At 36.9% G+C, this 18,803-nt stretch overlaps 2 protein-coding genes across 2 annotated transcripts; one reads left to right on the forward strand and one right to left on the reverse strand.

The window, feature by feature from the left end:
• Positions 1–1,440: 1,440 nt before the first annotated feature.
• On the reverse strand, positions 1,441–12,025 carry LOC104248578 (uncharacterized). The gene is made up of 15 exons (XM_070173616.1): positions 11,845–12,025; positions 11,289–11,413; positions 11,039–11,098; positions 10,371–10,490; positions 10,141–10,260; positions 9,632–9,773; positions 9,184–9,354; positions 8,854–9,009; positions 8,457–8,563; positions 8,241–8,331; positions 8,007–8,148; positions 7,777–7,933; positions 7,435–7,573; positions 1,886–1,993; positions 1,441–1,798 (listed from the first exon to the last, which is right to left on the reverse strand). The coding sequence occupies exons 1-15, from the start codon at positions 11,890–11,892 to the stop codon at positions 1,556–1,558; spliced, it is 1,929 nt and encodes a 642-aa protein (XP_070029717.1). The 5' UTR covers positions 11,893–12,025; the 3' UTR covers positions 1,441–1,555.
• A 1,182-nt stretch (positions 12,026–13,207) lies between these two features.
• LOC104248577 (uncharacterized) lies at positions 13,208–18,761 on the forward strand. Its single transcript, XM_009804860.2, has 15 exons — positions 13,208–13,301; positions 13,389–13,460; positions 14,130–14,251; positions 14,774–14,833; positions 14,927–15,046; positions 15,148–15,267; positions 15,714–15,855; positions 15,944–16,114; positions 16,184–16,339; positions 16,445–16,551; positions 16,898–16,988; positions 17,117–17,427; positions 17,872–17,988; positions 18,128–18,254; positions 18,381–18,761. Exons 2-15 carry the CDS (start codon positions 13,404–13,406, stop codon positions 18,666–18,668), a joined length of 1,989 nt encoding a protein of 662 aa, XP_009803162.1. The 5' UTR covers positions 13,208–13,301; positions 13,389–13,403; the 3' UTR covers positions 18,669–18,761.
• Positions 18,762–18,803: the final 42 nt, after the last annotated feature.

Raw genomic sequence — 18,803 nt, forward strand, 5'->3', positions numbered from 1 at the left:
AGCCCCCTATTTATAATATATTCATAAATTAATATTTTTAAAGATTAGCTAATTCACCAAAATTTCTGGACCTACTATTCTGAATTTGGAAATTCAGGACATAAGATTCGAACTTTTGGACACAATTTTCGAACTTTAGGACACGATGTCCTGAAGTTTGAACTTTGAGATTTAAACTCTAGGATGTCGTGTCATGAAATTTGAGAAAAATTTGCTAATCTTTAAATACATTATAAACAGTGAATATATTTTAAACAACATGCTTAAAATGGCTATCTGGTGTTATTTCCACCCCTCTTATTCTCCTGCTTTGTTCAGTATCTAGTCGGGCCTCTTTTGTTCCAACGAACTTGAATCTGTTACCCCAAACCATGCTATTTTACCGTGGTTAAATTGTAAACTAAGGTGAACTGTGTACCAATTAACTATATTTTAGTTATATGAATGTTTCTGAAGACATGTGATATGTACTTATTGAATTGGTATAAAAATTGAGTGTATGTAAATTTTATATCCCTTGAAAGTTAATTACGAGTAGAATTTATAATCTAATGAATGTAGGGTGAAAGACTAACAGCTTGTTTGGATGGTTGTTATCTATTGTATCGTATCGTATTGTTATTTTAAATACGATATTTGTTTTGATTGTTACTTAAAATTTATTGTATCGTATTGTTAAATTCGTCGTTACGTAACGACGAAATGTGCCACTTTATGTAACGACCGATTTGGTGTGGTCGCGTCGTTATCTTGTCTTTTTCTCTCAATCCCACCCTTCATTATAATTAAATAATTTTATTTTATTATTTATCCTATATTTTCATATAATAATTTTACCATGTTCATAACTTTTCTTTATAATATTATAAGTTTATTCTTCATATTGCTGGTGCGTGATATCATGAAACGACGCCAAACGACATAATCTATCCAAACATTGTATTCATCAAACAATACAATACAATACAATATGATACATTACAAAACGATATGTAACAACCATCCAAACAAGCTGTAATGAAGAATGGGGTCACTTTATTTTAAATATTTTTCATCAAGGAAAAATCCTTAAAGAAATTTGACTTCGAAAAACTGCGTCACAAAATTTAAGAAAATAAAATAAAAGGATAGAGTAGGCTGTGCTTTGTTCCATTTAAAGTAAGAAAATACTATTTGCCAGCATTTGGGTCGACAATGCATGCATAGAGAATTCAGTCTTTTTTTAATGTATAAAACTTAAACTTCTTTCAGAAGAATTTTACATATTTTTAACATTATGAAGTAAAATAATATCTATACGAGAATTCTCAAACAATTTCTCAGAAGATAACAACAACAACGATCCAGTGCATTCCCATAAGTGAGATATGTACATAGCCTTACCCCTACCCTGGACGAGCAAAGAAACTATTTCCAATAGACCCTTAACTAAAGAAAAGATGAAAGAAGCATTTATATCAAGTAATGACAGTACAAAATATTTAGAAGAATTTTACATATTTTCAACGTAATGAAGTAAAAAATATCTATACAAAGACATCTCAAACAATTTGCCTTAGTCATGGGAAGGAGGTGCTTCTAAACGTATATAATCATACATGATCCCTTGGAAAGGACTAGTTGCATTTGCTTGTGTCAAATATATTGTATTTTCCCCTTCAACAAGCATGTCACCCTGCAAATTCACATTGAACAGCCAGTAGAGACCATGAATTCCATGCCTTGCTATCGCGTTATCCTTCCCTATCAATCCACTTGAGAATAGAGGAGTATTCATGCTTGAATCATTGATGCGAACCTACAAATTATATTTTATGATTTCCTTTATCGTTGACTCGACAATATTTAATTATGATTGAAAAATGATGAAAAAACTATGCTATACTTGTAATTCAGCTTGTGCTACAGATGCAAGTGCCAATCTCAGTGAATAGGTTTCATTTCGATTAACACTGTCAAGTTTGAATTTTATTTGCCATGTTGTTCCTGTATACTGTTGGGAATAAACCCCTTACCAAAATAATATTCACGGTAATAAAGCGGAATAATAATGTAGCACCGAGATACGGTAATTAACAAGAATAAAAGAGTAACAATGACACCAAGATTTTTACGTGGAAAACCCTTCTGAATAAGGGAAAAAAAAACCACGACCCCGAGAGGAGCAACTGATATCACTATAGTAAGGAATTTTACACTTTGTAGGTCGGAGGTAAATACTCCAAAGACCACTACAACACTCAAAAGAAATAACCCTCTTTTGATATTCCCACCTCACTACAATATCGCTCACTCTCTATTTTCCTCACAGACTATTTTCTTATACCTTGTCTGTGAAACCTCACTCTTTCTTTCTCTCTTTGTTGGTGTGAAGAAATGAGAGTTGAAGCTCTCCTTTTATAGCCAAAGCTTCACCCTCTAAAGCCTACAATATTTGACAATTTACACACATTTTTCACAATTCAACAAAGTTGGCTACCAAACCAAAGAAATTCAACAAGGTTGGCTACCAACCAAACCAAGTCAACAAGGTTGGCTACCAAACCAAAGAAAACTCTTATTAGGCACATGCCTAATACTTCTTCAATGAGATGGACATCATCAATCTCCCCCTCCAGTCTCATTCATCCAGAGGAGGTAGCACTGTCTTCTAGTTTGAGTGCATGCCGACAAGTTCTTTGCATAGCTCGAACTTGTTCCTTGGTACCACCTTGGTCAGCATATCTGCGGGATTCTCATTTGTAGAAATCTTCAAGACTTTTAGAGATTCATCATCTACCATTTCTCGAATCCAATGATATCTCACATCAATGTGTTTGGTCCTTGCATGGTACATAGAGTTCTTGCTAAGGTCTATTGCACTTTGACTGTCACAATAGACGACATACTCCTTCTGATGCAATCCAAGCTCTTGAAGGAATCGCTTGAGCCATATCATCTCCTTGCCAGTTTCTGTAGCGGCAATGTACTCTGCTTCAGTTGTTGAAAGTGCAACGCACTTCTGCAACTTAGACTGCCATGATATAGCTCCCCCTGAAAATGTAAACAAATATCCAGTAGTGGATTTTCTGTTGTCAATGTCACCCGCCATATCAGCATCTGTATAGCCCTTCAAGATTGGATCAGATCCTCCAAAGCACAAACAATCTCCCGTGGTACCTCTCAGGTACCTGAGTATCCACTTGACTGCTTCCCAATGTTCCTTTCCAGGATTTTCAAGAAACCTGCTGACAACACCAACTGCGTGAGCAATATCAGGTCTAGTACATACCATTGCATACATCAAGCTTCCGACTGCTGAAGAATAAGGAACTTTAGCCATGTTCCCTTTCTCCTCCACTGTTGTAGGACACATCTTCTTACTCAACTTTAGATGACCAGCAAGAGGTGTGCTGACTGGCTTAGCATTCTTCATGTTGAAGCGTTCTAGTACACGTTCAATGTACTTCTCCTGAGATAGCCACAACTTTCTACTTGTTCTCTCTCGAACTATCTTCATCCCTAGAATTTGTTGTGCTGGGCCCAAGTCCTTCATATCAAATGACTTGGACAGATCTCCTTTCAACTTTGCTATCAACCCCTTGTCTTTTCCTACAATTAGCATGTCATCCACATACAACAACAATATAATAAAGTTATTCTCAGAAAATCTTTTGAAGTATACACATGGATCAGAATAGGTCTTTAGGTATGTTTGACTTTTCATGAATGAATCAAACTTCATGTACCACTGCCTTGGTGCCTGCTTCAATCCATAAAGACTCTTATTCAATTTGCACACCATGTGTTTCTTTCCAGCTACTTCAAATCCTTCTGGTTGCTCCATATAAATCTCCTCTTCCAAATCTCCATGAAGAAATGCAGTTTTCACATCCAACTGCTCCACTTCAAGATCTAGGCTAGCTGCTAAGCTCAAAATTGTTCGAATAGAAGTCATTTTAACAACGGGGGAGAAAATTTCGTCAAAATCAATACCTTTCTTCTGTTCGAAGCCTTTAACCACCAATCGAGCTTTGTATCTGACCAGCTTGCCATCTCCATCTTTCTTGAGTTTAAAGACCCATTTGCATTTGAGTGGTCTTTTACCCTTTGGAAGTTCAACCAGCTTGTATGTGCCATTTTTCTGGAGAGATTCCATCTCTTCTTGCATAGCTTTCATCCACTGGTTCTTTTCTGGATGGGACAACACCTCCTTAAGACTTTCTGGCTCCCCCTCATCACTGATGAGGACATACTCTGTGGAAGGGTACCTGCGTGACTCTACCCTTGGCCTCTCTGATCTCCTCAGAGGTTGATGTTGTTCTTCTCCCTGAGTGGGGTGCTCCACTTCCTCGACACCTTCATCAAGTTGCTCCCCCTGCTCAATAACCTCACCAGGTTGCTCCCCCTGCTCGGCAACCTCGTCGGTCGTACTTTCTGCACTTGTGGGATTGTTAGAAGTAGAAGGAATAGTAACAAAGTTAGGAATTATACCATTCTTCGCCTTTTCTGACATATCAGCAGCAGTTCTAACTTCACTTTCTCGGAAGACTACATCTCTACTTCTGATGACCTTCTTCTTTACAGGATCCCACAGTCTGTACCCGAACTCTTCATCTCCATATCCGATAAATATGCAGGGAATAGATTTATCATCCAGCTTTGTTCTCTGCTCTTTTGGTACATGTGCAAAAGCTCTGCAACCGAACACCTTCAGATGCGAGTAGGACACCTCCTTGTTGGTCCAGACTCTCTCTGGGATTTCAAACGCCAACGGAACTGATGGACTCCTATTGATCAGGTAACAGGCTGTCTGAACTGCTTCACCCCAGAATGACTTAGGCAGTTTAGCCATTCTGAGCATGCTTCTCACCTTCTCCACAATGGTGCGGTTCATCCTCTCGGCTACGCCATTGTGCTGTGGGGTTCCAGGAACTGTCTTTTCATGTCTGATCCCATGACTTGAACAATACTCTTCAAATTCCCTTGAAGTGTACTCACCTCCATTGTCACTTCGGAGACGCTTTAGCTTTCGACCCGTCTCCCTTTCTACTAGAGCATGAAACTTCTGGAAAACTTGAAACACCTGATCTTTGGTTTTCAAAATATAAACCCATAATTTTCGTGAAGCATCATCAATAAAAGTAACAAAATATTTGTTACCGCCCATTGATTCAATTTCCATTGGGCCGCAAACATCAGAATATACTAAATCAAGTATATTCAATTTTCTTTCAGACGATGTCTGAAATGAGACTCTATGCTGCTTACCAAATAAACAGTAGTCACAAGGTTTTACCGTTGTACCTTTGGCATAAGAAATGAGTGATTTCTTGGCAAGAATCTGCAATCCCTTCTCGCTCATATGACCCATTCTTTTGTGCCACAAATCTACAGAAATCTCATCTTGTGCCGCGTTCAATTCACCTTGGCATATTTCTGCATTTGTCCTGTACAACGTGCCACGAGCAACTCCCTTTGCAATCACCAATGATCCCTTAGTGAGTCTCCACTTTTGATTTGCAAAATAACTCTCGTATCCATCTCGGTCTAAAGCAATTCCCGAGATCAAGTTCATCCGCAAATCAGGTACATGCCGCACATCCTTTAGAACCAATGTGCATCCGACATTTGTCTTGATACAAATGTCACCAATCCCCGCAATCTTTGAGTAACTTGTGTTACCCATTTTCACTGTGCCGAAATCACCTGCTACATATCTGCAAAAAAGATCTCTTACCGGTGTGGCATGGTGAGATGCCGCTGTGTCAACCACCCATTCCGACTCTGGACCTGACAGGTGCATGCATTCCTCTTCCTCATTTATAAAGAGGACAACATTATCATTATTTTGCACCATGGCGGCTGTGTTGTCGTCATTCTTCTGGCCACTGGTTTCACCTTTGCCCTTCCTTGGATTTGGGCAATCTCTTTTGAAGTGACCTGGTTGATTACAGTTGTAGCAATTTCTGACTCTTGATTTGGATCGGTTCTTTGACTTCCCACGAGCTCCGGATCTACCATAGTTGTTCGAACTCCTTTGATAACTCCTGCCTCTACCTTCTGTGATGAGAGCCTGTCCTTGATTTTCAGGCTTCTTTCTCATCTTCTCATTGAGTAGAAGAGCCGATGTGACATCTTTCAACTCAATAGTAGTCTTACCGTGCAGGATGGTTGTTGCCAAGTTATCGTACGAAGATGGCAACGAGTTCAATAGCAAGATGGCTTTATCTTCTTCCTCGATTTTCACTCCGAGGTTGGCAAGCTGTGTGATTAGTCCGTTAAACACATTTAAATGTGACAAAAAATTCGTACCTTCACTCATGTGTAGGGCGTATAACTGCTTCTTCAGGTACAATTTATTTGTCAGCGTTTTGGACATGTATAGGCTTTCCAACCTTGTCCAAATTCCACGTGCAGTGTCTTCATCAATGATGTTATTTACCACATCATCTGATAAGTGCAACCTGATTGCACTAGCAGCTCTTTCATCCAAGTCAGCCCAATCCTCAGCTTTCATGGTATCAGGCTTTTTGGAATCAACATCTAGAACCTTGTGTAATCCTTGTTGGATGAGCAGATCTCTCATCCTTCTTTGCCATGTTGAGAAACCGTTATCTCCATTGAATTTTGCTACCTCGTACTTTACTCCGGACATTTTTATTTTTCACCAAGTATAGTACTACCGACAGTGAATAGTATTTCAGTGAACGAGCAGAACCTGTGCTCTGATACCAGTTGTTGGGAATAAACCCCTTACCAAAATAATATTCACGGTAATAAAGCGGAATAATAATGTAGCACCGAGATACGGTAATTAACAAGAATAAAAGAGTAACAATGACACCAAGATTTTTACGTGGAAAACCCTTCTGAATAAGGGAAAAAAAAACCACGACCCCGAGAGGAGCAACTGATATCACTATAGTAAGGAATTTTACACTTTGTAGGTCGGAGGTAAATACTCCAAAGACCACTACAACACTCAAAAGAAATAACCCTCTTTTGATATTCCCACCTCACTACAATATCGCTCACTCTCTATTTTCCTCACAGACTATTTTCTTATACCTTGTCTGTGAAACCTCACTCTTTCTTTCTCTCTTTGTTGGTGTGAAGAAATGAGAGTTGAAGCTCTCCTTTTATAGCCAAAGCTTCACCCTCTAAAGCCTACAATATTTGACAATTTACACACATTTTTCACAATTCAACAAAGTTGGCTACCAAACCAAAGAAATTCAACAAGGTTGGCTACCAACCAAACCAAGTCAACAAGGTTGGCTACCAAACCAAAGAAAACTCTTATTAGGCACATGCCTAATACTTCTTCAATGAGATGGACATCATCAATCTCCCCCTCCAGTCTCATTCATCCAGAGGAGGTAGCACTGTCTTCTAGTTTGAATGCATGCCGACAAGTTCTTTGCATAGCTCGAACTTGTTCCTTGGTACCACCTTGGTCAGCATATCTGCGGGATTCTCATTTGTAGAAATCTTCAAGACTTTTATATAGTCACTCTCTCCAATTGTAAAGACTATATCACCATTTGGATACAAGTCAGTGTATCTCTCCCATAGCCCGTACTGTCTAAACCTGAGGAAGATGATGATAGTGAGCAACAACAACAACAATAACAAATCCAGTAAAATTTCACAAGTGAGATTTGGGGAGGATAGTGTGTACGTAGACGTTACACCTACCCTGGGGAGGTAGAGAAGTTGTTTCCGAAAGACCTAATGCGCAGCAAAATAAAAAAGATAAAAATTAAACTTTCAATGATGAAGGAGAAAGCTAACTTATCAGGATGATTAACAAAGAGTTTGTTGATATATTTTGGATCTGGATCAGGAATATAAAACTCTCGTGCAGAGCGGTCAGGAATGCCAATTTCCCAAAGTGTAGGTCCATTTCTTGGGGGTTCAAAGACAAGATCATCCATCTCAATGCTGCAACCTGATTTATAACATGTTATATTTAGCTCGTAACGATCTTGAAAAGCTTGAAAATAATGGTCTAATTGTAGTACCTGAGGTAATTGTAACTTTAGTGTCACTTTTGTAATCTCCAATGAATCCAGGGACAAATGCATACAAGTTATAGTCGCCTGCTCGTATGTCACTGATTACATAATAGCCTTCCTCATCTGCTTTTGTCCAGAATTGATAGTCCTGATCAACATCAACTAGTATTCAAATTGTTAAAAAGGCAAAATATACTCGTAGTTTTCGAGTGATTGAGCTTTTATGTTCCCCTGAATCACCTTGCATTCTCTTTGCCATGAACCAGCTTCTCCTGGTGGAGCCAAGCCAACATATGCACCAGAAGCATATATCTTATCATCTTTGAAGTACCTAAGCTTGAAAAAATAATATAAGTAGAGCCAATGACTGTAGAATAATTGTTCTTCCAAGTCCACCACCTACCTCCAAAAGAAAAAAGAAAAATGTGGTAATAGTAACAAATAAGCAAGTAATACCTGTCTTGGACTAACAATCTTCCACTAATATTACCGCGTTGAGATGATGATGGAAAATCCTCAGATGCTGGAAAACTGTAAGGCCAGCTTTGAACTTCTACCAGCATCTGATTTTTGCATTCCCAACATTAGATAGTCTAGTTATATCAATAAGGACAATCACAAAGATAGCAATGAAGATCGCTCCGTTGTACCATAATACTAGTTTCCTTAAATTATATACCGACACCAAAAGAATTTTTACACCATCATTGTAATTTAGCATGTTATATGTACCATTTATTATGAGTTACCAATACGTGCTTATTAAATAGAGTTACGTATAATTGTCTTCTATCTGACCTGATATTTCTTACATTATCAGCGCAAAGAACTTAAACTCTTTCCTTAATTATACCTGTTCTTTGGCATCCTCCCAGAGAATTAGGGGATCCTTCCCTCCAGTGACAGAATTAAGATATATAAAAACTGGTCCAAAGATTTTTTTCCATGACTCTCCTTCTCCAAACTTTGGAACCAAATCTTCTCCTGCATAGTGGGCACTGAGAAACACCTGTAGAATACATCATGGAAGACAATCGTGAAAAGAAGAGAAAATCAAACTGTGTTTTGTGACTAGAGTCTGGTCCAAATTGAAATGCTTGGTTATTTTTGTTTATTTAGTGTCTCAGGTCCAAAGAAACAATTGAAGAGGAAGAAAAATGTGCTAAAGTTTGTGATTACTCACAGAAAGAGCAGTTGGACCAACATGAGAAGTGAGGTTTTGTTTAAGGGGTCCCCCAGATCGAAATTCGTCACTAGGAATAATTATCCAGAACCCCAGTGGTGGATCCATACAAATCCATCCATGAACTTTTAAATCTTTGTCCTCACTTGAGTATTGATACTTGTCATCAACCTGATAGCATTAATCAATCAAGAATTACCCAAAAAAGGACTCACGTAGACCCTAATAATGAACCACAAGAAGCATTTGATAAATAGAACAGTTTTGCCTCTTCAGCAGCCAGTTAATAGAAGTAACATTACTGACACATTATGTAAATGGATAAATAGAGATGCAGAGACGTGTGTAACTATCTTATCTAAAACCTTAAGTTGTTAGAGAGAACATACATTTAACGGGAGTACTTAATTATATTATACATCAGCAAATGGCAGAAGAAATTAGGTACCTCGCCTTTTAACTCAGGCTCCACAGGATTGACAAGCAGGACTGCTTCAGGATAAGCAAGTGGTTGTCCTCTATCTGGTAACCTGTCATCAGGTAAGGGCATGTATCTCTGCCTGTTATCTGCCATTGCCATGTAATGAAACCTGGTTGATGCTCAAAATTAATTAGACAATAAAACATCCTTCATACGTAAGAGATGACATCGTGCCTTTGATATCTACAAAACTTTAATCACTAATATTATACATTTTGCTTTGTAAGTATGAGCAGAGGCGGACTCAGGATATGAAGATTGCGGGTGCACTTTCGAATTCAACGAAAATTTACTTTGTTTGTAGGGTGTCCACTGCTAATATATCACTATTTTCTAAAGATATATACATGTATACATGGTCGAACTTTATGGGTGCTGATGACCCATCTCCGTGCAGCATAGGTTCGCCTCTGAGTATGAGAACTTAAAAATAAAGAAAAAGCTATCAGATTGGATGAAGAGAAAGTAAGTATTACTTGTCTTTTCTGAGCTTGAATGCAATCCTAGTCTCGTCAAGGTTGAAACCAGGCCCTACCTCTAAATGTTCATATATTGCATAAGAATAGAAACCTGAGGAACCTTTAAGCATTATAAACCTGAACATTAATTCATACTTCTGGTTAGTCATCAAGTATAATCTCTTTTCTATTTTCTAGGTAAAAAAATACTAACAAAAATTTAAAGAAGGAAACAAAACGAACCCAACCTTTTGTCTATGTTTAGGGGAATGAGCTTGTCCTGAAGTGACACATCCCAAGTCCTCGAGAAGGAAAGCTCTATTTGATCATCTCTTTCCAATATGACCTTATAGGTTGTGCATATGAGCCTACATTATATTGGAGAAACAATCTTATTGCTCAAAACAATTTGGTTTTACTAACAGTTTTTGTTTAAAGTACTTTTTGTGGGAATATTTTTGATTATGGATAATAGGATTTATCAAAACTTAAGGCGTGTCAAGGACACTATCCTTTAGGATATTTCGCCATACAATAAAGAATAAAATTAAGCGTATCCCATAGGATTCAACAAGCTTTTCCGGTTATTAAACTTGGAACAGAACTAGCAGAAAATTCAATAAAGAAACCCAACATATAGGAGGAAGAAGAAGATTCGGAAAGTTGTGTTAGAACGGGTGTCTTTAGCTCTTCAAAGACTATGTTTATATAGGCGTTTCTCCAACGGCTAGTTAATTAACGACTAGTTTAACTCTATTAAAATGTAAAATAATTTACTAAATAATAAGTAGATGTAAATAATACTTCAAATAGAAAAGATTTCCAAACCATGATGGGCATTATCTTTTGGGATATCACTAATTTTTAACACTTTTTGTTTTTGGGAAGTCAGGGGGTTGGGGTAGGGTATACTTACCTTTCAAATATTCCTGTAGTTCCTTTAGTCCCAGCTGAACTCCAGACAACATCCCAGTACCTAGAGGAAACATTTACCAAGTGTTACATTTAATTCCTTTTGCAAGGAAAACTTAGTTAATTCATTTAAATGATGAAAAATAGAACTTAAACATTTCTTCTTGTTTTTCTTAAAGAGAAAAAAAATTAGAAGCATTTGACTTATTGGCTATTTTTTTCCATTGTAGCAGACATGAGCTAAAGAAATTTACCCTCTGTTTGTTTCATCATCATTTAGAATCTCAAGCAAATTGTCGACGCCATTGTATTTGATTCCAGTTACAATGCCATCTGGTACTGATAATGTCACCTGGAGTATACCATTATCCATCACCACCTGTTGAAGAATTTTAACTTCATGTTAGTAAGCTTTAACTATACTTCATTAAAACAACAAATCTTCAATTTTTTTAGCTGCTATGTATTGGTTAAGGAAAAAAATTAATGGCTTTGATCGTATACTTAAAAACTAGTGAAGTTAGCCTTCATCTAAAAAATGAAAATGCTCTATTCTTGTAAATACTATGCTTCGACTACCACATACAGTCAACATTAACAACAACAACAAAACTCAGTGTAATCACAAGTGGGATCTGAGGAGGCTAGATTGTACGCAGACATTATCGCGCGCTACCTTGTGAGGGTAAAGGGGCTGTTTTCGATATATAGCAGTAATTAAGCACTGCCACATATAATCATAGAAAAAAAAAAAAAACATCTTTCGTGCTAAATGATATATATAGTGATGAATGAATAATGATTGATTACATGGTGATCATCGGGAAGGTGCAGCTGTACTCCGGGTGCAGTCGTCATTGATCTTGTTTTTTTTTCTTTTTTCCGACGTCTTCTTATTAAATACTGCAAACCTGAGATTAATTTTCTTCGCTTTATTCCTCAATAAATGGAATTAAGTCGAGAATATGTCAAGAAACAAGAGAGACTATATATTGACCTCTTCTGCAGTTTGGCAGAAGCAGAAGCATGCAAGGAGTATTAATATGCATGCATATGTTTGAATCAAGACCTTTCCTTGAAATTTAAAAGAAAAAGAAAGGAAACTTTTGATGATTTTAGCAATTTTCTTATCACTTAGCTTACTCGTCAACACTAGTTTGGTACAATTACACATATTTTTAGCGTGTAAGAGTCGCCAAACTGAAGTATGCCATAAGCACAACTGATCATCATGAAATTATGACTAAAGTGTGAATACTTGTAAATTTAATTTCCTAATGGACATGCTTAAAGAATATTTCGATTACTCTATTGGAAAAAAACTGAATTTACATTGTAGGTGATCGTGGCATGACACGTGGACTGGTCAAATTGTCAAAAGATAATAAATAGCCAAGAGGCACGGGCTACAACAGATAAGGGAAAAAGAAAGCAACATAGGTGTGGACCGTTACTAAAATAGGCACAAGTCTCGTACCTATTCGAGTCATTTAAAGACCGAAGATAATATAATAACATTTAAGTTTATTAAATAACTAAATAAGTCAGAAATCTAGCCGTTGCAAACTTTAAAAATATAGTTATTTTCAAAAAAACTAGACCTTTTTAAAAAAAAATGCACTTAAGGCCCATGAATCCGTCCCATCCCGTTTGTTAGCAGGACGGGATGAGACGACCGTTTCATCCCGTTTGTCCCGTCCCACCACCGTCCCACCTAAATGTCGTCTTGTACCGTTGGACAGCCTTAGTATGAAGTGTTTTACCTTTTTGGTGGGCCTACCTAACGCAAATTTGGATCATCGGACTTTCGATACCGAATGATTAAAAAAAAAAAAAAAAAAGGAAACTCATAACCTAAAGTAATTATTTTAGCTATTGAGTACTACTTGGGAAAGGGACCTCCATAAAATTACCTAGCCACATTGACTTTGTAATGCAACTTAATTGAACTTATTCTATACTCTATTCATAATCATACGCTCAATTATTTAGCCCATAGCACGATCGGTTCTTTTTTCTTAAATTAATTTTCATTTGGCTTGTTTGCAATGCAACTTTTGCATCATGTGACTGTCTAATTTGTCAAGACATAGTTGGTTTGTATTAATTAAAAAAGAGTCACTTTGGCGTAAAGACATTCAAACGTGAACAAGTTAAGTAAAGAAAGCGAATCCTTCGTTGGGAATTGGGGAGTACATGTATATCTTCTATTATTTCAAGAAACTCTAATTAAAGTTTCTATACACGTTGAACAGAGCATCCAAAAGGTAGGAATTCATCCTCCAAATCATAAATGGTGGAAAACTTATGCAGGTTTACTTCAATATTAAAGAATTTAATTCTAGCTGCTGCAGGTTCTGTTTTGCAATATGATTGTGCCAAAGCATTCACAGATGTCACCTCGAGTTCTTCAGCAACAGGACCAAGTACAGTATAGTCTTATTTACAATATGGTGCATTTTTTTCATGCATAATATTTAGGTTGGGTGCACGGGTATAAACATCATTTTTAAATTAAAACAAATATATAGAAGAATAAACTTTATGAGAATGGCCGGAAAAGGCTATTAAGAAAGCGTTAAATAAGCTTATAAGCAAATCAAATTAGTTTATAAACACCTTTTGATAGTTGATCACTCGGTATACATCAAAAGTGCGTGTAAATCAAAAATAGCCAAAAGTCAACGGATGATCCAACTTTGGTTTGTTCAATATTTTTGCTATTTTATCCTTAATACTTTTGAATCCCCGAAAAATTGTTCTCAAAACAAAACACCTAACTCTCTATACTTCACATAAAAAACCAAACATATATGTCAACTATTTATTATCACTTTCAACATTTTTGTCATTTGTTTATAAAATCGGCTTCTAAAACCTAAAAGTTTTGTAATACTTACTTTAATTCAATAAGCTAAGCCAAATAGGTTCTAAAATATGGTCTTTAAAAAACATTGATGAAAATGATCTTTGCCGAGGAATAAGCTTTTAGCTATTTATTACTTGGTCAGCAGTTGTCAACCATATTTATGTTTCAATGCAACTTGAAAAACTCGTTTTCTCACATCAAGTAGAACAATTTTGATCTAGTGCAGGTGGTAATAGATAATGGCGTATTCCAACTCAGATTGACAAATCCAGGAGGCAAAATTATTGGTATTCAATATAATGGGATTGACAATCTGCTGGACCTCAACAACCCAATCTTAAATGGAGGGTAAACCGCACAAATACTTTTTTTTTATTTGTTTTTAATTTTCACGGAAATGTTTTAAAATGTTTGGTTAGTGAGTGAAAATGTTTTCCGAAGAAAATTTATACTATTAAATATTGATAATTATATTAGCAAATCGGAGAGTGTTTTGATGAAAATTTTCATTAATAATATGTATAAATGTTAGTTGAAGCAAGTAATATGAAGTTAAAAGTTTAGATAATTGTCGGTTCGAACTACAAAAGAATCCTACTAAATCTATTCCTGCTTTGAAGACACCTACAATTTTGAATGGGAGCCTTGGAGCAACGTAAAGTTATCTTTGTGTGATCGATCTTTAGGTCATAGGTTCGAGCCGTGGAGATGCTTGCATTAGGGTAGGCTGCCTACATTACACCGGGCTAAAAAAGAAAAAGAAAGTATTATCCCTTTTAAAGATTGCAATTACATTAATACATTATTTAACATGGTAATAAATCATGTAATCAAACTCATTACTTTAGGTATTTTACAATGGATATGCAGATTCTGGGACTTAAACTGGAGTGAACCTGGAACTGCTGGAACAAGAGGAAAATTTGATGAGTAATGTTTCCCCTTAAAGCACAAGCATGATCTGAAAATGCATGTAATTTATCATAATTTCTATATTAGTGTTCATAATTAGCTGTTTTCCAGGATTGAAGGTAATAGTTTTAAAGTTATAGTGGAAAATGAAGAACAGATAGAGCTCTCATTTATTAGGACATGGGATCCTTCACTTCAGGGCGAGCATTCCCCGTTAACCATAGACAAAAGGTTTTTCCTTTTTGGATAACTTTTTCATACACTGATATAAGGTAATTTCAGGTTTTATGGTGGTGATTTCTTTAGTAGCACTGATATATGGTAATTTTCAGGTTCATAGTACTTCGGGATTCGCCTGGTTTTTACTCTTATGCTATTTATGAACACAAAGAGGATATGCCGGCATTCAACCTCAATGAAACCAGGATAGCTTTCATGCTCAGCATAGAAAAGTACTGTTCTCATCACTCCTAGATATTTGATCTTGTTGCATACGTCTGTATTTCCAACAAGGACTAAACTTTCTGTATAAAAACTTCGTTTTCAACCAAAGATTGGAAACTTTATGTATGAGAGACTGACTTCTGAAAGCTGAATTTTGTTTTGTTGCAAGAAAAAAGATGTATCCCATTTACAATGTACTTAGTTCCCTGTAGAAAAAACCCGATGCACTAAGCTCCCGTTGTGCGCGGGGTCCGGGGTATGGCCGAACCACAAGGGCCTATTGTGCGCAGCCTTACCCTGTATTTCTGCAAGAGGCTGTTTCCACGGCTTGAACCCGTGACTTCCTAGTCACATGGCAACAGCTTTACCGGTTACGCCAAGGCTCCCCTTCTTAGTTGCCTGTACAAATCTGCTGAATTAATAATGAAGTGATTTACTTGTATCCAACTTTTAGGTTTCGGTACATGGTTATGGCAGATGATAGGCAAAGGCTAATGCCCCTCCCTGAAGATCGCGTACCTCCAAGAGGGAAGGAATTGGCATATCCAGAAGCTGTCCTGCTTGTCGATCCTGTTGAACCAGAATTTAAAGGAGAAGTATATATAGCACTCTCTGAAGTGCTTCTACGATGACATGTATGGTCACAAGAAGCCTTAACACTAATGTTATCCTTCCAATGAACAGGTTGATGACAAGTACCAATATTCGTGTGAGAACAAAGATAACAAAGTCCATGGTTTCATATGCTTAGACCCTCCAGTCGGATTTTGGGAAATAACTCCGAGCAATGAGTTCAGAACAGGTGGACCTATCAAACAGGATCTTACTTCCCACGTTAATCCAACTACTCTGGCTGTATGTAGCTAATAACCTTTCAACATTTGAATTAGTTTTAAGTTTTACTGATCAAAATGGTTGATTTAGATGTTCGTGAGCACTCATTATGGAGGGCAGGATTTCGTGATTAAATTTGGATCAGGTGAACCATGGAAGAAAGTTTTTGGTCCTGTTTTTATATATCTCAATTCTGTAGCAGACAAACACGATACACTTTCCCTTTGGGATGACGCCAAAGAACGGGTATTACCTCTAAGGATGCTTGCACTCAAAGCCTATTTTTGCACATATATGATATCCCTCGACGTGTATGATCTTCATCGTCCTGCTCTGTGTTTGTTAATTTAGATGCAGAAAGAAGTTGACTGTTGGCCTTATAGTTTCCCAAGTTCAGAAGATTTTCCAAAGGCGGACCAAAGAGGTGCCATCCGTGGTAGATTACTAGTCCATGACAGGTAGAACTTCAAAGTTTCGCACCTATTTAGAGAATAGTTGCTCAATTCAATCAAAAAATGAAATAAATAAATAAATTAATCAACCTATTTCTTTTTTGCTTCGTTCCAAAAAGAATGACCCCTTTCTAAATTTGGAAGCAATCTAACTTAAACTTTGAATTCTATCCTCGCTGAGAAGTTTTAATAGCTACATAAATACTTTGGCAAATGTTATGGCTTGTTTAGGACAACAAATTTAAAGTCTACATTTCTTTTTTAAATTCTCAAATAGGTTCACCTAAATTGGAACAAACTTGCTAATTTCGTATGAAATTCAAATTTTTGTTGAATTTTGTATTGGAAAAAGGTATATAAACAAGGAGTATTTATCTGCAAAGGGTGCTTTTGTGGGGCTAGCTCCACCTGGAGATGCTGGATCATTTCAAAGAGAATGCAAGGTAAGAAGCCAGGAACACTAAAATGAACCCAAAAATATTAAAGTAAAAATAGGAATAAAACACTATAACAGAGTGCTTCTGGAAAAAAAACACTAACAGAGTAAGTTACACTGTATTTTACTCTTCAGGGCTACCAATTCTGGACAAACTCAGATGATGAAGGCTATTTTACAATCCGAAATATTCGTCCAGGGGACTATAACCTCTATGCTTGGGTACCTGGCTTCATTGGAGATTACAGATATGAAAAATCCATAGCAATGGCTGCAGGTTCAAATCATTTAGAGGTTGATGTTGGTGAACTTGTGTATGAGCCTCCAAGAAGTGGTCCTACATTGTGGGAAATCGGCATCCCTGATCGTTCTGCTGCAGAATTCTACATTCCCGACCCTAATCCACAGTATATTAACAAACTCTACGTAAATCAACCAGTACACAGGTTAATCATCTCCTAGAGGCAATTTTACAATGATCCATTAAAATTGTTTTCAAATAGAACCTTCCCTTCTTGATAAGATTTTTCTGATTTATCTTCATGTATAAGTTGCATATTATTACCTATTATTGCTTCTGGTTTGTTTTGTTTAAATCTCGCTGTTGCTTATGCTTCCTTCCCCTAACTTTTTTATTTTTATATATTGCATTTCTGTACTGCTTATTACTGTGCTTACCCGAGCCGAGTATCTCTCAGAAAAAGCCTCTCTACGACTCTACCTGCACAAGGTAGGGTAAAGTCTACATACACACTACCACTCTCCAGACCCCACTTGTCGGAATATACTGCATATGTTGTTGTTGTTGTATATGCCTATAAAGCCTTGTTCCTTGTTGGGGTTCTACCAATTCAATATTTGAAGCTAATAGTCCTTTTTCTTTTTTCCAGGTTTAGGCAGTATGGATTATGGGAGAGATATGCAGATTTATATCCAAATCAAGATTTGGTTTATACAGTTGGAAGTAGTGACTATAGAAAAGATTGGTTCTATGCTCAAGTGACCAGGTAGTACATATGAATTGTAAGCTTTGCTTATAATTGAAACAAGGATTTAGGATAAATACATATAAGCTGATTAGTTAAAACAGTAATGCTGGAGCTCTTAGTTTCAATATTCAATTTTTGTTTTCTTTAATTTGAGCAGAAAAGTGGGTGATAAGGCATTTGAACCGACAACCTGGCAAATTAAATTCAGTTTAGATAGCGTTGACCAAACTGGAAATTACACACTGCGAATTGCACTCTCATCTTCAACTCAGTCGATATTGGAGGTATTCTGGCATAAAATATAGTCTTTCTTCTTCCCATTTCTCGATCAAGAGCTCATAATTTCTGTGTACATCAAACTATTTTAACCAAGCAACATGAGATTTGATGTTATGTGACTTATGTCTTAGGTAAGGGTGAATGAGGCAGAAGCAAATCCACCCCATTTCTCAAGTGGATTGATTGGAAGTGATAACGCGATTGCCAGACATGGAATCCACGGGTTATATTGGTTGTTTAACGTGGAGGTAGCTGCAGGACAACTCCTTCAAGGAGAGAATATCATATATCTCAAACAAGCATGGAGTGTCAGTGCTTTGCATGGGATTATGTACGACTATATTCGTCTGGAAGCTCCTCCTCTTTCCGCCACACACTTTCAATGGCGGATCCAGAGGAGGTTCTGTGGGTTCAACTAAACCCATTTCTTTTGTTTTAAACTGTATATGTATGCATATGTAAACGAAAATAAAATGTAATGCATACATTAAGATTCACATTCATTGAACCCACCGACTGAAGTAAAAGTAATGAGAATGATAGGATCTTTCGGG

The sequence above is a fragment of the Nicotiana sylvestris genome, chromosome 4 (genome assembly GCF_000393655.2).
Source record: "Nicotiana sylvestris chromosome 4, ASM39365v2, whole genome shotgun sequence".
Lineage (NCBI taxonomy): Eukaryota > Viridiplantae > Streptophyta > Magnoliopsida > Solanales > Solanaceae > Nicotiana > Nicotiana sylvestris.